Source organism: Gymnoscopelus braueri, assembly GCF_963280865.1.
Source record: "Gymnoscopelus braueri genome assembly, chromosome: 17".
Lineage (NCBI taxonomy): Eukaryota > Metazoa > Chordata > Actinopteri > Myctophiformes > Myctophidae > Gymnoscopelus > Gymnoscopelus braueri.
The window spans coordinates 15,149,885-15,168,768 of record NC_137617.1 but is presented as its reverse complement, the minus strand read 5'-3'; the positions used below and the strand labels follow the sequence as shown (position 1 = coordinate 15,168,768).

The window sequence follows — 18,884 nt, the reverse complement described above, 5'->3', positions numbered from 1 at the left end:
CACATGCACCGTCTCAGGTTTCTCTCTCCGTGGGCTGTCATGTGACGCAGGTGACATCAGAAAGGTGCTGAAGTCAACAGTTTTAACCTCAGCCCAGAGGTCTGCAACATTTATGCTGGATCCTCATGCATTTACATGACTTTATCAAATTCCAATGCCATACTGCAGTGGTTCTCAAACGTTAAAATTCCAAGGTCTCCCCTTAACTCTGACAGTGCAAAAATGGAACCAATTAGGTTGGTTTTGTACACTGTCAGAGTTACAGACTTGTAAGGGTCAATTTAGAAACCCATCAAAGTACTGGAATCCACTTTGAGAACCACTGCCATACTGTACACATCTCAGAGTTGGGCTTCTGTTCCTGCAGTGATCCGACATGGGAATACAGGAAAGAGTTTTAACCACATAACCATATGATCGAGCCCCCCCCCCCCCCTCTACAATCTTCGCCAAAAATAGCCAATCTACAAGCTGCCAAATGTTCGCCTATTATGACAGGCCTAGAAAACGGATGCTAGGGTTCAAATGGATAACATTGAGCAGTTTTCTGTGCATCTCTGAAACTACATCCAAGTTGTGCTGAAATATGCATCGCAGTGATGCAGTGAGCTCCCTGGGGTGAAATCTGTGAATGTGAAAATAACTCTTTACTTTCTGGTTTTAGCTGCTAGCCTGGTTGCTCATGATATTGTCCTTGTTCCCGAAATAGCCAGAAAGGGGAAATATTCTCTGTCAATATGGGTTGTACGGGCCCAGACGGTTGGCGTAACCGTCTGGGCACCTAGGCTGTAATCCAGCCTGACAGTGTGTCGCGGGTTTGACTCCCGATCCCGGCGACCTTTGCCCGGCGACACCCGATCCCCCCCCCCCATCTCTCCTCCCATTTCCTGTCAGCCTACTGTAATCTATCAATAAAGGCAAAAAGTAAAAAAAATACCCCCTGTTGACCATGGGTCCTCAACAGGGGGTCCGGGACTATCTAGGCGGGGGTCCTCAGAGTTCCGACAAAACTTTGTGTAATAGGACAGTGTAATCTTGCATAAACAACTTTAACACTTGCATCCCTATTCTGAGGGGGGACATTCACTGAAAATAGCAGATCTACAAGCTTGCAGCGTGTTGTGAGCGTGTAGATCGGCTAATTTCAGCAAAGAGGTTTGGTGTAGAGGGAAAAAAGGTAGAATTTACATAGTATTGAGGGTTTAAATAAGTAAGTAGGTCGGGAGAGGCTTATTGTCGGTATCAGCCGATAACGCAGGAGTCTATCCCCGTTACAATGAGCTAGACCACTTGGGAGATGGATTGCTGAGGTGGAGCGCCAGACCTACCATCAGCTCCCAGTACTTACCGCTTGCCGCTGCCAAGCCGTGCTACTCATACGCTGAGTTGGCGATGCCCGGGATCGAACCCATGACCTTACGGTCCAAAGGCGAGAGCTCTACCGACTGAGCTCCCCGCACACTAAAGAAATAAATGTCTGAACTGTCAAACAAGTCTATGAAGCTACCGTATGTATGGAATCTATGAAAAAGTTTAATTTGCAACACAATTTTATACAATATGTAGTGGGGGTCCCTGCTTCATCTCTCTCAGCTAAGGGGTCCTTTGGCCTGAATAACGTTGAAGACCCCTGCTATAGACTATGATTATTATCAACAATGAATTGAAATGCACATCAACACAACAGCATGAGTGGTTCTCTTTAAGGGAACACACTGAACTGATTTTGCTGGGGACCCTCTAGAACCCGCTCAAGGACCCATGGGGGTTCCTGGGCCCCACTTTGAAACCCACTGATATAAAATCCCTGACGCTAGTCTGTAAAACCAGTTCCAGCTACAGTATGACATACAACACTGTGAGGGCTAATGGGAAAGGTACTATGCAAACTGGACAGAATCTTGCACAATGCACAGATGGCCAACTCACACTGGGAGACGCACATGCAACGGAGCACACACAACTGAGGGGTGTGTTGCCAAGAAGCAAATTACATCAAGCCAGAAAAGCCACTCATCACCTAACAACAGATTGACCAATCATCTCCTGAAACAAGCATCATGTGATCTCAAACATCTCTCACATCAGTACCCTATTTCCATGGAAACCATAACAATGTACCATTACAGAGCATGCTGAAAGAGAGGGATTGATACATGAAGTTCACACAAGTTAAAAATGCTTTGTGATGTGATGCACAGCGGGCTTATAGATCTGCAACTTATTTATTATTTTTTTGAAAATGTTAAAAAAATATTTTAACACAAATCTTCTTTTCTGGGGGTCCCCCAAGGTCAGAGTAAACACCATGAACTTATCCAGAGCAACTTACTGTACAAAGTGCAAGGTCAGAATAAACTCCATGACCCCAAGTCAACCAACAATGGGCTGAGTGGTACCTAGGATAGCAAGTAGACATAAACCTAGCATCTGACTAAATAACAATCTTAGCATCTATCTAAATAACTTAACAAACTGACAAACCTGCTACTGTAGTACAAAACAAAGAGAACTCTCTGCTGCAGTGCCGTCGCAAACCAACAACATAAGGACTGGTGATCAGTGGTGGAAAGTAACCAAGTACATTTACTTAAGTACCGTACTTGTAAAATTTGGAGGTAACTTGAGTATTTCCAATACTTTTACTCCACTACATCTCAGAGACAAATATTGTACTTTTACTCCACTACAATTATTTGAAAACTTTAGTTACTAGTTACTTTTCAGATATAAATTATGATATTATGAAACATACATTGACCACATTTAGCCCTATTTTATACCTAGGCTTTTTGAAAATAGCCGAGCTACAAGCTCACAGAGCTTGTAGATCTGCAATTTTCAAACTTTTTAGTACTTTTACTTTTGGTACTTTAAGTACATTTTGATGACTTTTGTACTTTTACTCAAGTACATTTTGAATTCTGGACTTTTACTTGTAACAGAGTACTTCTATATTGCAGTATTGGTACTTTTAATTAAGTAAAGAATTTGAGTACTTTTCCCACCACTGCTGGTGATACAGTATAAGTATAGTTTGATACTTACGTCAAACTTAGCTGTAGCTGCTGTGTTGGTGATCTGGGCGGCGCTGCCTCCCAGCTGTTCTCTGAAGCAGTCGGTGAACGGCAGCAGGAGGCCCATGGCCAGGATCCTGCCACACAACCTCTCCGCCTCCTCTGGCTCCGTCTCCTCTTGCTGCAGGAAGAGCTTCTCCAACAGGGTGCGACCTGGGCCAAGACACAAGAGGGAGGAGAGATACTAGATGTTAGGGATGTCAACACGGCATTATTCAAGCTGTGTGAGCTGACAGATGACTAATTTATACTAGAGCCAGATGTCTGCGTATATGTACTTAGCTCCTATGCCGATCCCGATTTTGGAGAGTCGTAAGCCCACTGTTCACCAATGTTTTGACCGAGATTGTGGGGAAAATGTCTAAGCAATTTCAAAAACGTTTGCACTGGCATGCCCAATTGCCAGTCAATTTACCAATCAACTGTAGGTCGTTAAAGGTGAAGAGTTTCACTTTTGCAGATCAACAAGCTCTACAAGCATGAGCTTGTAGGTGGGCTATTTCTGATGACATCTGTATTTTTGAAAGTTTTTGAATCAAGCTTAATCTAAAAACATCAGCTACATAACTCAATCATCTGAAAACCCTTTTGATTAAAGGCCTTAGGTGATTCCTTTGTTCTGACCAAGATGTTGGCGACAAAACTGTCCTGGCCTAGCCAGGGTGTCTGCATAGCCCACGTTGTTTCCTGCTGGTAAGAAATGTATACATACACAAGTGACTTTTAGAGAAGCACAATGGAAATAAGGCTTTATTGTGTTTTTATCCTCTGTGATATTGTGTCTGTATATGTTGTGGAAGTGCCCTTTCTTTTTATCACCAAATAAAATTCAAAATACATTTATTCATTCACTGTAAGAGACATGGAGAGATCTTTGGATGGAATGGGCTGCTCTTACGTGGACTGGTATCTATATTTAGAACAAGATATCAACAAGCAACAGAATCTCACCTTGCGAGGGAAAAAAATGCTGTTGGCTTGCATGATACTCTTCAAGATATGCATTCATCTTCTGCATGTACAGTACGTATATATTTTCCAGTACAGACGTAATAATTATCTGGTCAATATGTTACCCTTTCAGCTACCCGTTCGCCCACAGAGCATGTGAATAGAGAGGTGTGGCTGATTTATACTTTGTTGCGCATCGTGTCACGCACTGAAAATAGACCATCTACATATCGTCTCTGTCGGGTGGAAACCTCATAATGTCCAAAACGTTTACTTTTCAGGATTAAAAAAACAAATGGCCAAAGTAGCAGATCTACAAGCTCAAAATGCGTTCGAGCTTGTGGATCTGCTACTTTTGATGCTTTTGTGTGACACTGTAGTATGATCAAGAAGGGCATTAATTAAAATATTGAGATTGTGGAGAATATGGAGAGGTTTCTGCTCGACAGCAACGATATACTAGTACCCGTGTACACAAGACGCAAAAACAATTAACACTGATCAACACGCATTCTGAGCTTATACTTAGTCTATTTTTGGTGTGTAACAACAGCGCTCAGTATAAATAAGTATAAATCAGGCTTAAACTTGGCTCAGTAGTCTTGATACTGTGCACGGAGTAGAATCCTCTCCACTGCAGTGAGGTACGTCACAGCCTCCTACTTCCCATTCATCACCACTGCATTTGAGTTTATTACTGCAGCCTCTAAGCCAGTCATTGAACAGCAGATGTCACTGACGGCTCCAGGTCTGTGGTGGGTAAAGTTACACTACATTTTCATGACCCTTTGGCACATAAAGTAATTCATTCTAAACATTAGACTAGATAATTTTTTTAACGACCCTTCGGCTAAATGAAGTAATTCATTCTAACCATAAAGAAGATAAACCGCATCCACTTCAATCTATTTATGTTGGTATTCCGTTGCATGTGTATGTGCATGTCTGTTTGTCTTTCTGTCTCTTGAGTGTTAGTATTAACAGTGTTTTGGTTTCTTTTGACACCAATGATGAGTCATAGTCTCATATTTCTCCCATCTCTCCCTCTCTAGTTCTCACACTGCTCTTTTTTCCTTTGCTTTTTTGTATGCTTTTACATGCCACTCCTGCCCTGCCTCTGCTGCAAAATATTAAATGTTAAAATATTGTGAAATATTGAATATCACTGTCCGGTTCAGAAATAGCATCATGTCATACTGTCCAGCTATGCAATTATCTCATGCAAAGTGGTGCTTGGACATACAGAAATGGCACATTTATAAAGCATGGCCCTGGAGACGGTACAAGCCAGAGAGGTACTGTAATTAACTGTGTTTACATTGCAAGCATCTTTGTAGATTATGTTAATGTGTTAACAGGACCCTATCCAACAGTAAAACAGAATCACACTGAATCTTCTCACAACCACTCCAATGGCCAATTTTGCACCACTGTATGATGGCGTTGCGAACCAAAAATAGCCAATCTATAATTAATGCTCACAACCTTTCGTGTCCTTATAGATTGGCTATTTTCGGTTCGCGATGCTGTCCTATACACTGACACCAATATATACATACGTATGCACGCACAGACACATCATTGGATTCAGAATCCTATTCTAACCGAATACACGCCGGGACTAAGAGACTGAAAAACAGATTATTTGCAAGAACTGTGACAGCATTGGTGGACTCGCAACCGCCTCCACACACACACACACACACACACACACACGCACGCGCACGCGCACGCGCACGCGCACGCACACGCTATTAGTCAAGTGCAATATCCAGTGGTTGGTGTCTCATTTTCTAACTTCTTAGTTTAGATGTATGTATTATGGATGTTCTTAGGGTTAGGGTTAACAGACTTTTATGACTTATGACGGACCTAACAGTTTATTGCATAATGCTGTAGTATTTATATTATGATGCTGCTATTTGAGGTGGGTGCACTAAACTAGATTTTGTTGTATTCTGAATACAATGACAATAAACATCTTACGTTATTAGTATAAATCGGGCTTAACGCTTCCTTAATGACCATGGCTTTATCCACTCGTCCATTTCCTTTCCATCCTCCTCTCTCCATCTCTCATTCCCTGTCCATCATCTCCCCCATGCATATTACACACACTCCGTTCCTGTGAGCCATCAACTTGACAGGTGGTTAACTGGAGTATAAGTGTGCGGTCTACAGTCTGGATGAGGGGTTGGGCCATAGGCCGTAGGGCCAGACACGGACTGCCGTGTGAAAGGTTTCAAAAGACTATTTTAAGGCAAGTGCAACAGACCGATGTGGTCTACAGTAGTGCTGTCAGACCAGGGGTTTTAAATATCCCTGTGAAATACTCAATTACCTAGAGGGATTGTTTTCCTAGTCTGTTAGCTTGCAGTGCTTTTACATAAATGGTTTGTGTCATTATCAATTCATTATTACTATACTGTAACTTTCTACTTTAGTGTCTAAGTGGGTAAATGTATATGGACAAAAACATAGCCTTCTTGGCAGAGGTCACTTATAGCTGTCAAATGCCCAGTGTAGGTAATTGAGTAACTGAGTTACTCAATTAACTGTACCCTCTAGGTAATTGAGTAACCACATTCCTAGTTGAAACGTCTCTCTCCCCATTATACTGTGTGTGACACCTCCATTCCTAGCCAATAGAATTAAAACCGTAAGCCTGTTCAACTGGACAGTGTTCAGTTGAACAGGCTTACGGTTTTAATTCTATTCGCTTTCGCTCCATTGGTATCATTAGTCGATACGAGTTAACAGGGATCAGTGGAGCGAAGCAGGTCAGATTTTATTGATGAGAGTTTGAGTGGACAATGTCAGGAAAGGGCCTGGAAATGAAGGGAAACAACTGCATTAGTTATCGAGCACCATAAATTACTTAGGAATGTATGCTTTTTAAGGAGACTGATTGGATTCTAGGGCTGCATCTATCAATTGTTTTCTTAGCAATTATTCTATCAATTACTTTTTCAATTAATCTTATAGCACTTTCTTATACAAGTTTAAAAAAAAGTAATATACTAATCAAGTTTTTATAATCTACTAAATTGATTAGTCTGATTAACCACTTACGCCCTATTTTATAGCCTACTCAACGGTATTGCTCAAAAATACAGAAAGCTGCAGATCTATAAACTCACGTCTCATTGTGACGCATTAAGCTTTTAGATCTGCTATTTTCTGTATTTTTTAAGATTTGTGAAAATATCTGAAAAATGTCAATCTCTTTCCCCCAAAATCTATTATTTTATTCAAATTACATATATTATATATATAATCAATTAAATTGATTAGTAACTGTTGCACCCCTATTGGGATCCCAGTGAGGATTAAAGTCTGAAATATGTAACATCTGTTAACATCTCCCAAACAGTCTCGCTCTCAGCCAAATAGCAAAAAACTAAAATGGTGTCAATTTCCTCTATCTGCTGAGAAGTGGAGTTAAGCGGCTCACTAGGCAGGAGATTAGTATTAACAGTCGTTATAATCTGAACACCACTGCAGTGCAAACCGAGTGGGGCTTGGCCACGGCCATATGACAAGTTAATCACATGCAATATGGCGTGAAGTGCACTTATCTTGGTGCAAACGCATGTTGGTATATCTACAGTATACTGCTGCTCACATTATATTGATTACAAAAGATCAGATGCACAAGGCATCAATGTCAAAAGTCGAGATCACAGAATCCTCAAAAGAAAAAAAGAGCTGGCCATTTGATTAAATGAGGTGAAATGAGGTGAAAAGCATCTCAATGATTCCATGTGGCCAGTTTTATATCAGGCCCTGGAGAAGTGACTCACTGTCTCACACACTCACGCACACTTATAATGAGACAATCATGCACAAAGCTGTTGTTCCTTTCCAGGGAAGCGGTTTTCTGCAGAGTGTAGGCATAAAGACCACAGCATACCTGCCAACAGGGTGTTATAGGAAAAACAGAAAATCAGCACCCTGAGGGAATATGCATTTCCTATTTTCACTGAACAGCTCTTTTGCCTCAACTGTATATTGGTTGAAAAAAATATGTTTTCTTTTTAAATCCCCTTCATTGACCATCAAGTTCCTGGTTTCTCAGACTACCATAAATGTTTACCCATATGACCAAAAGTAGCAACATAATAAACAGTCTGAGTGCAAGACAATGCAACATTTCTCATTTGGGTTATTCTTATTGGTTCTTATATCGTTTAATAGAAGTTTTACTCCATGCACAGTAATACTTAAATGTTATCTTACAACCAAATTAAACACAGACACATTTTACATTAGTAGTTTTAAATTAAACGTGACATGTGCTTTCATTGTGTATACAGATTCACAGCCTGGCAGCCTTGAAAGCAGCCTGGCTGTCTAGATGTGAAACCTCAACACTTTCACAGCGTACTAACGCACAGTATCCAATCTATTTGTTATGCTATTGAGTTAAGTGCACGTGTACGTGCAAGAGAGAGGGTGTTTGTGTGTAAGGTTAAGCTCAATGTCTATTGATGAGATGCTGTGTGTTTGGCACCCATCCCCCATCACAACCTCCTGCATTAAGCCGGTTTCCATGGCAATCTTCCCACAGCATCCTGCCTCTTGCCTAGTAGCAGCATATCCTTGTCCAAAAACCAACGCAGACACTAATGCCTTTCTACCCGTGGATCCCTTCTGAAATATTAACGTGTCCCACCTCTCATGGGTGGCTGGGGAATTAGAATCAATACCTAAAGATCCACCGAGCATGCTCAGAAGAGGCCATCTGACAGAGGTAGCGGAATGGCGCGTCTCTCCCTTCCACCCCCTCCCTCTCGGGGGTTGTGTGTGTCTGTGCTGTACTGTGTCTGTCTGACCTCATGGCCCTGCTGTGCTCTCAACACCAAGTACTCAGACGGCACGGTTATAGTACACAAGAGTGTACTATTATTATTGCAACCATTAGCCTGCAGGATGGCGAGAGATGGGGAAGAGATGTCTAATGCAGAGATGGAATCACAACAGATACAGAACAGAACAGGGGGGGGGAAAAGGAAAAGAAAGGATCTACTGTAATGCTTGGTTAATTATAAATAATTGGTTAATTTATTGCTCGCCGAAAACATCAGCTACACAGGATCAGCTGCTTTCGGCAAGCGACACCATTGTGCTATGAAGTGTAATTAGGCTTAAAGAGAGGAGATCCGCTGAGCATGCTCAGAAAACGGCCATCTGACAGGGGTAGAGCAATGGAGCGAAGTCCTCTTGCTCTGTGGGGGTGGGGGGGGGTGGGGTGTATCATGTGTGCTCTGCACTGTGTCTGTCTGACCTCATGGCCGTGATGGGCTGTCAACACCAAGTACACAGACAGGACAGTTACAGTACAATCGACTGTTACATCACTGTCAAGCCAAACCCAATCAGACAGCACTGCCTGAGGTCAGCATCTCAATGAACAGCTGAATGACACCAACACCAACTACAAAATCAGTAGGCAATGCGTTTTAAAGTCACCTCTAAATAAAATCTAATTCAAATTTATTTAAATGTTAATTTCCAGTGCTGTAGTTTGTTTGGTTTTCGTCATTATACATTTTTCCTAAGTTATTTCATCTTTTTCCTAACATTGATATTTTCATTGATTTTCCATTTGAGTTGAGTGGAGGTTATTACTCTGCAAGTTGGACTAGATTTAATTAAATCTATACACAGCAATGATTATACACATCTCTAGAAGATTATATAGTACATGTAACAATCTATATTTTCTGTAGCACCCCTCCCTTAACTCATCTCTGGTTAGCAGATTTCCGTTTTCTGTTTCCAGAAAACACTATCCTTTGGCAGGTCTTGCGTGCACAGTTCAGCAATGCCACTCTTGGAGCTGCTACTAAAAATAAAAACGCTGTTCTATAGATTTCCAACCTGCTTCTACTATTAGCCTGCCAGACAGCGAGAGATGGGGAAGGGACGGCTACTGCACAGAGAAGGAATCACAACAAATACAGGAACAGTTAACATACTTCTATTAGAGATGCATGATACTGAGGAAAGAAATAAACTAATGTAATGTTTAATGTATACTATATTGCAAGTCTAAAGATGCAAAAATAGCTATCTACAAGATCACAATGAGTCAGATTTTTGGTGAGCAACGCCGCTTTACGACTAAATATAAAAAGGTTTATGGGACTGCTTAGCCTGATTTATTCATTTATTTATTTTTGCATGCACATTCTTGTGCCCTGTGAATCAATGCCTTGTGAGCTTGTAGATCTGCTATTTACATCATGCAACACCAGCGTGCAACTAAGTATGAATCAGGCTATTAGTCCACTCTGTGTTTCATGTCTGTGGCCTGTCCGAATGTTGACTGTCTGCGAGCCGTTATCTGTCCTCTGTCTCTCCTTTGTTTTACTGTGTATCTCCCACAATCTTTACTCCCTCAGTGTCTTTCTCTTCTCTTTCCTCTCAGGTCTCACACACTATGTATATGCATTTGTACATCTCAATTTGTGTGTATAGTATGTGTACAGTACTTGTTAGGCCCAAAACAGTCTTCTTAAGCCTGATTCATTCTTAGTTGCACAATGGTGTTGCATGCCGTAAATAGCAGATCTACTACAAGCTCACAATGCTTGTAGATCTGCCATTTCCTGAGCATGACACCGGCACGCAACTAAGTATAAATTAGGCTTGTTTCACAGAAGACAATGCTGAATAGAGTATGGACCTGAAAGCTGAAACAGCTGTTCTCTGCCCTCTGTGCCTTTCATTCTGTGTCTATGCCATCACTCTAGCTGTCTTTCTATCTACTGTATCTCTTATCCATCTCATTCATTCTCTCTGACAAATTAATATTCACATGGTTCTATTCCTAACTGGTTTGTTTTTTCCCCCATAGCCTTCCATCTTTTTCTTGCCTCCTTTGCATTTCCTGCACCCCATGCCCCTTGTCTTTTGTCCCGCTTTCAGAAGTAAGTCGGCCACTGTTAACTCATGAGTCAGTCAATGTGTTTGTTTCTCTTTCTGTCCATGAGAGAGAAAAGCTGCTCTGTCTCGCTTGGTGAGAGAGGCTTTGAAACAAAACAGTGCATTCTTTTTCAGCCAGTTCACGCTAAGCTCAATAAACATCACTGCTGACTAATGTCGACTGATTATGCTCGCTATTAAAAATCGAGCCAGAAACTCTCCTCACAAGCTAAGTAACTCTGTTTTCTCTTATAACTTGTTATGGGCCGAGTTGGGTAAAGAAACTGCCAGGTTCACTCTTGATCAGAGTTGTGAAGATAATACAGTATGTTTGTAAAACTGCAAGAAACTAAAGTGAACTGCCACAGATAGTACAAGGGAAATTAAAGAAAGAGACGGCCCCATGTCAAGCACAGTGCTCATTCTACAATGGAATACACCGTTAAGAGACTGAATCAGTTTGGTGGCACACGTTTGACACAAGACAGACAGAGACAAAGAGAGAGCACAACAAAGACGGAAAGACAGGGACATGGTCTTGCTCTGTTGTCAAACTGCAAAGTGGGCAATAACGAGACCAAGGCCAGAGACTACAAGTGTTACTTAACAAGTGTTACTGTTTTACATGCTGTTATGGCCTCACCTTGCACAGCTGGTGCCAACTATGCAATGATGCTACAGTACTGTCATAGCTCTTGTCCAGGTTGCCTTATACAGAAGAATGCCATGGTGCTGCTGCCCCTTTTCACACATTGTAGTAAAAATGCCAGCCATTAACACCTTCACTTCAACTATGATTGTGATGAACATGAGGATGGTCCTCCACCTCTCCACACATTTGGTGAAAATAGCAGATCTAAAAGCATTTTTTAAGAAGATATTTGGTGTAGAGGGGAAAAAGGAGCAAACCTGCAGTGGTATAGAGCCCTGGGGGACCCCAGTCACAGGAGGCAGATTTCCAATAACCCTAAACTGCTGTTTTCATTTACATTTCGATTCGAGTGAGCCGGGAGAGCGAACCCATCTCAATGAGCGTGCTCTCTCTACTCACCGGTGAAGACGTCTTGAAAGGCACAGGAGGATCTCCTGGTGGCAGAGATGGGCTGACTGCCTCCTCTCACCCTGTCCTCGGAGCCGCCAAGGAACTCCCTCGACTCGCCCCCTGACCATCCTCCGTCGTCGTCTTCCTTGCTGCGCCGCAGCCTCCTCTCCGGCTCGAGCTCGTCCGTCCAGTCGGCGGAGCGGCTCAGAGGCCGGACCAGGGACCCGCCGACGCTCTGAGACCGATGTCTCCGCGCCCGCCTCCGATGTTCGGCGACGGTTCTGATGGATTAAAAATGTAATGTTTTGTTTCTTTACTAAGTGCATTATACAGTAAATGTGCATCACAGAAGAAAATAGAGAATGATAAAAATTATGCTTAACCCATTAAGGCCTGAGGCCGATTCTACTAAAATGTCTTCTTAGTTTTTTGAAAAAATGTAGCTATATCAGTGGTTCTCAAACTTTTTCAGGTCAAGGACCCCCAAAATATTTTTTTCCAGGGTCCCGCAGAAGCAAAGATTTGAGTTACAAATGTTTGCTTTAAAAATATATATATTCAAAGATTTGCACACATTTTCACGATTTTTCAAAAAATTGCAGATCTACAAGCTCGTAGCGCGCTATGAGCTTGTATATCTACTATTTTTGAATAGCCAAAGAAATCTTAAAATGGCACAGATGCGTTTCTTAATGGGTTAAAAAAGGTCAAGCCTTATCTCAACATGCCCTTTGCCCTCACGAATGTACGTTTTATGATTCAGTAAAATGACATTTTTCTAAATCAAATCTGAAATTATGTCGGTACGCGCTTACCTGTAGACCTGCTCGTGCACCCTGTGGTGGGAACGGGGGCTCAGGGAGGGAGAGAGACAAGGGGAGTGTCCGGGCGAGCTCAGCTGCCGCGTGGTGGTCTTGATGTAGGTGGGGAAGATGGGGGGGTAGGGCTTAACCGTGGGGCTGGAGGAAGAGGTGGAGGCCGTGGAGGACAGGGCAGACTTGAGGCGGCGCGTGGCCAGCGTGGGGCTGTCCTGGGGCGGCCACTGGTTGAACGTGACGCTGTTCCTCCTGTGCGGGGGGACGGCGAGGGAGGCACTGGTGGCGCTCGAGTGATCCGGTTCCGACTCGGCACTCAGACAGTCCTCCAGGGACTCGGCGCTGGTGCCGTCGTCCGGACCGCCCTCACCTTCTTCAGACGTCTGCGAGATCACCTCCACTCTAGGTTCATGACCCCCGGAACTCCCGCTGGGGCTGTCTATAGAAGGAGCAGGAGCTCCTCCCTCCGTCTCCCCCTCTTCTTCACCTCCTTTCTCCTCCTCGTCAGGGGGCTCCACGGCACTCTCGAACGAGCCTGAGAGGGAAGCTGTGGGGAAGCTGTTAATGCTGGTCGTCGTGGCAACAGGACTAACAGCCACCAACACCCCATTGGTCACCGTGGTGATGGCCGTATGAGGAGGTGGTGGTGATGGGGGCCGCTGCAGCACCGGAGCATGCTGGTCCTTTGTCCCCGTGGCAACACAAAGAGAGGCCTCGGAAGTGTGCTCCTCTGGCCCTCCGTGCTGGCCCTGCTCCCTTGCTCCGTTTAGCTGCTTCACGCGCACGCCCACCTCCTCCTCCTGTTTCGTCTCTCTCCCCCTTACCTCCTCTGTTCCACCGAGGGAGAGACGCAGGGCCGGGGCCAGGCCGTTCTGCCGAGACGAGCCGGACTGCTGCCCCGTCTCCAGGAATGACAGCGCGTCCGATCCCAGCTCCAGTTCTTCCAGTTCCGGGGTCAGCGGCAGCGGCTCAGGAGGGGTCAACTTCACCCCTGCTGCTGCTCCTCCCGTGATGGAGTTGACAATACCTCCCTGCTGCTGGTGCTGAAGCCTGATGGCCAGCTGGATGTCCGCCAGCAGGTCCTCATGGTCCGCCGCCGAGTGGAAGCTGTATATGTCCGTGTCCGACCCCGAGCTGCCTCCCTTGTGACCTCCCGACTCTGCGGGGGACGTGGCGGTGGCTGCCACCGGCACCGGAAGCTGCGGCCGGCCCTCGCCTCTTCTCAACCCTCCTCCGTTCTGTTTCTCTCCGTCCGTCTTCTTCCGTCTCCTCGTCAGCTTGTCGGCCTCCGTGTCCGACTGGCCCAGCTCGTCGGCGGACAGATCCGGCGTCTTAGTTCCCATAGACTGCGAGTGCGTGCTGTCCAGCTCGTCGCGCTGAGAAGGCGCCAGGACATCCTCCTTGGAGCCGTTGGTGGAGGAACAGGCGCCCGCCTTCCCCTTGAGGTTGCTCTTTCGCTTCCGTATAGAGGAGAAGACAGAGGACTTGGACTCGGACTTGTTCTTCTTCTTGGTCGGCAGTGGCCCGGCGTCATCCCCTTTGCCCCCGTGCTTACCGTGGGACTTCTTCCCTCCTTTCTTCGTGCTCTCCATCGCCCCATCTCTCCATCCCTCGTCGGCGCTGCTCCCGTCCCCCGACGCCGCTGCAGCGGCGGCTGCAGCCTTCCTTAGCTTAGCCTCCTGGTTGCCCATGTCGGCGGAGGATTTGTGAGAGGTGCCTCCCCTTCCTCTCAGGCCATGGCTGGCCGATGTGCCGCTGTCTGGGCAAGCTCGCAGGCGCTTGTGCCCGCAGAAGCCTGAATCGCTGTACTCTAATTGCCGCTTCTGTGCACAGGAGTCAAGGAGGTGGGGGGGAGGATGATGATGCTCTTGTTGTCGTTTGGCTTTGTGTGCAACGCGCAGCAATTCCTGCTCTCCCCCGCTGTCGCTTTCCGGTGACGAGGGCCCGAGCAGCAGTGATGGGGACGCCGATGCGTACGAGACGTACTGCTGCCGCTCCTGCTTGTTTTTTCTAATGCAAAATGCTTTGATTACCCTACCCCTCGAAGCCCTGGTCTCTCTACTCCTCCTCCTCCTCCACTGGTCTATCTCGCTCTCCTCCCCTCCTCCTCCTGGAGGTGTGACGCAGGCTGCAGCGCGTGCCTCCGGGGCATGCTCAGTAGAGCTCTCCGGCGGACAGGGGCTGTGTGCGGCTGCGCGTGACACAGAGGGAGAGATGGAGGGGGGCTGGGATGACAGTGGCAGGGGCTGATGATGCTGGGGCGAGCTCAATCGTGTGGACTGAGGCTCAGAGAAAAACATAGACATGTTTGCCATAGACTGACAGAGAGGAGAGCAGCCTGGCTGGTACTGGGGCCGAGGCTGACAGGGAGACAGAGGCTCAAAGGGAGACATCAGGGGCTGATAGGAATAATGATTACCACCGCTATTGTGATGCGTGTGTGGCTGTGGTGGCAGGGGGTGGGGCTGGGGAGGGCGCCGCGAGGCGACCCAGGGGTGGGGGTGGGGGCTCGACAGTGGCTGTGGATCGTTCTCTTGGGAGTGCGCGCCGCTGCTGTCATCCTGGGGGCTGCTGCAGCTTTCAAGGATGTGTTTCCTCACCGCATCTCCCATGAACCTCAGGCTCTTGCTTACACCTCCCAGAGCACGTGTTGTGGTGTGGAGCGCCCCCTTTATCGCTCGGTCTCTAAAGGACGCCCTGTGTGTAAAAGGTGTATGGACGGAGGTCTCCTTCAAACAAGACTTGGGGGTCTCGATTGTGTGAAACGCCTTCATCTTCTGACATCAGGGCAGAAAATCGGTCAAATCTGTCATTTAGAAAGAGAATACTACATTAACAGTTAACACTACAGTCATGTGACAGAAGTTGGTTGTTTAACCACTTTCACCCTGGTCACTGCATCCTTATTTTGGGCGATCTACAATTATGAGCCCATCTACAATCTCACATTGTGTCGAAACACGCTGTGAGCTTGCAGATTTGATATTTTTGAGAAGTGACAAATAGAGCTTAACCCATTAATACCTGGAACTGTGTCATTTTTAGATTGTAGCTAAAAAGCATTATTTTACACTTTGGGCTATTCAAAAATAGCAGATCTACAAGCTCATAGCGCGGCACCGAGTGCCGCGCTACGAGCTTGTAGATCTGCTATTTCTGAAAAATCGTGAAAATGTGTGCAAATCTTTGAATATATATATTTTTAAAGCGAACATTTTTAACTCAAATCTTTGCTTCTGGGGGGGTCCCTGGAACAACATATTTTGACTGGGGTCTGCGGCCATATAGCCTACATATAATTTTTGGGGGTCCTTGACATGAAAAAGATTGAGCACCACTGATATAGAAACATACGTTTTTTTCAGAAAACTATTGGGATTTAGGAGACGTGTAGAATCGGCTTCAGGTCTCAATGGGTTAAGTGGATAAAGCCGCAGAGTGGCTAACAACAATGGAAGGTTTTGCAGGTCCAGTCACTTTTTTTTTTTATTACAAATTTAAACCCATAACTAAATTGTTTTATACCAACATCAGTATCATGCTGCAAACAAAATCAAATGCTCTTAGAGGTAGATTACCTTTTAGTCTAGGCAGAATTTCAGAAAATGTGCTTATTTATAGTGCTGAAGGCAAATCGTGTTAATTTAGAGCATATATGTTTTTTAGGGGCATTAAGGGGTGCTTAATCCAAATCTGCTGTATTAGTGAAGACATTGTCCCAAGTTCTTTGTAATATCCCCTGTAAATGACCATTTTCACAATGTAAATGAGTTTTAAGAACTTTCCTCACATTTTGATGTCAAATCAGAATATGGCATTGGATTCCCCATACTGTATATGAAAACCTATGAGGGCAAAATTCGATCAAGTTTCTACCTTGTATTCAAAAGGATATGTTTTTAATATATTTCAGCATAGTGGTGGGCCGGCCACCATCTTTAAATTGTCAATTCTGAGGCATTATCAGCCATTTTTGAGCTGGGGTCCAGCTCAAATTCAAATCTGCTTCATGCCCAACTTAGATTTGGATTCAGCACCCCTTGATACCCCTGAAAAACATGTACGGGTGCATTTGGTTCCATTTGTACACTCGTATGGGGCCATTTGGAACCCCTTCAAGGAACCATGAGGGTCCCTGGACCACAATTTGAGACCCACTGGTGTAGCAAAGTGTTTCCAGTGAGCCAACATGCACAATACCAGCACACTGACGAACAGAGCCTTCATTAGTATCATTGGTAACACCTGTGAAGGAAGTAATTTATTTCCAGTATGGTTGCTGTGCATAGATATAGCCTATAACCAATAATACAAATGCAGTAAACAAAATATAGCTCTCCCAGCTCACCCTACCTCCATGGTCAAACCAGCAGAGTGAGCAATGAGGTGCTTACATCATTCACACACCAATAACCGAATCCAGTGCACATTACATTTGCCTCCTTACATTTGGCTCCTACAACTTGAAAAGGGTAGAGAACCACTGCACTAGAGAAGACCAAACCTCAGTGGTTTGGTGCATAGATGGTTTGGTGTTTTGTTGTCAATTAACCAGAAAGCTGACAGCTGTGTAACTCCTGCCACAAGTATTATGACAATAAACGATTCCTCAATTGTGACAAAGAATATTCAGTGCATGCCGTTCGCCTATTAGTAGGCTATGGTCTTTTATTATTCACTTTTGAAGTTTCTACTAGAAACACACTAGAAACTTTCTAGTGTGTTAGGGATAACTCGTGTGTGGATACTTACCGATATATTATAATTCTATGATACTTACACGGTTCGTGGCGTTCATTGAACGCACCTGTCTTCCCAGTGAGGCCGGAAATGCGAGTGTGTATGCGTGTGTGTGTGTGTGTGTGGCACTAGCTCTGGTCCATAGCGTTAGAAAAACCAGATCTGTAGGGGGCGCAGTGGAGTAACTAAAATTGTTTTTCCATCCGGTGAAATATTTTCTTTTCTGGCCAAAAAGTGTATTTTAGACGTAAGGTGGGGGGGTCAGACTGTTCCCACTAAGAGAAGTAGGTTTTCAAAATCTTAAAACCGTCTTTGTTTTGGTGAGTAGCGAAAGTGTATTTTTTATTTTGACTACAGACGAGAAGCTGCGCAGCCTGCCCTGCGCTACCGGGGGTGGGCGGCAACGGCTCGAAGGTAACATAGCGTTAAGGAGAACTCCTTCTAAAGGCCAAGCCGCACCTGATAACGCGATGGACCAGAGCGATCGCATCGCATTGCATTAAATTAGTAGAAAAAATTGCAGATATGTAAATTCTGCTTAGTTCACACGGCGTTGCACCTTGACATGTTGTGAGCTTGTAGATGATTTGCTATTTTTGCGCAACAAAGTATATCCAGTGGTGGAAAAAGTACTCAAATGTTTTACTTAAGTAAAAGTATCAATACTGTCTGCGATGTAGAAATAATCTGGTACAAGGAAAAGTCCGGAATTCAAAATGCACTTCAGTAAAAGTACAAAAGTATTGGCATCAAAATGTACTTAATGTACCGAAAGTTATTATGCATCCCATTTCTGAACCTTTCAAATGTAAATAAAAATGTGAGGCATTGTGAGCTTGCAGATCGGCTATTTTCAAATGGCTGAAATGTATTTAGGACTAAAGTGGTTAATGTATGGTTTAATGATAATCAAAATAAGTAACTACTAAAGTTCTCAAATAATTGTTGTAGAGTACAATATTTGCCTCTGAGATGTAGTGGAGTAGAAGTAAAGTACTGAAAATTGGAAATACTCCAGGCAGTAAAGTAAAAGTATCTAAACTGTTTACTCAAGTACAGCACTTGTCTTGAGTACATTTACTTAGTTACTTTACACCACTGGTTATACACATACACACCACGTGTGCGCCTGTAGATTTGCTATTTTCACGCAACAAAGTATGTCATGCCCAGATATTACGTACACAGTAGCTCTATGTACCAAACTTTGAACCCTGTGTCTAACATCTTGAATATTCAATGTATTATCAACTCGGTAGTTTGTTTATTTATCCATATTACACTGGACATATTGTTTAGTCTGACAGGTTATTAAGCAAGGGATAATGC

At 44.4% G+C, this 18,884-nt stretch overlaps 1 protein-coding gene across 1 annotated transcript in view; it reads right to left on the bottom strand.

Annotated features, from left to right (window-relative positions):
* Positions 1–14,506, bottom strand: part of fmn2b (formin 2b) — a gene marked incomplete at its 5' end in the record, with an annotated part of 96,719 nt that extends 82,213 nt beyond the window's left edge. The window contains 3 exons of the mRNA XM_080455631.1: positions 3,049–3,230; positions 12,010–12,281; positions 12,816–14,506. Coding sequence (XP_080311757.1) covers positions 3,049–3,230; positions 12,010–12,281; positions 12,816–14,506 — 2,145 coding nt within the window. The remainder of the gene's footprint in view (positions 1–3,048; positions 3,231–12,009; positions 12,282–12,815) is intronic.
* Between the last annotated feature and the right edge of the window lie 4,378 nt (positions 14,507–18,884).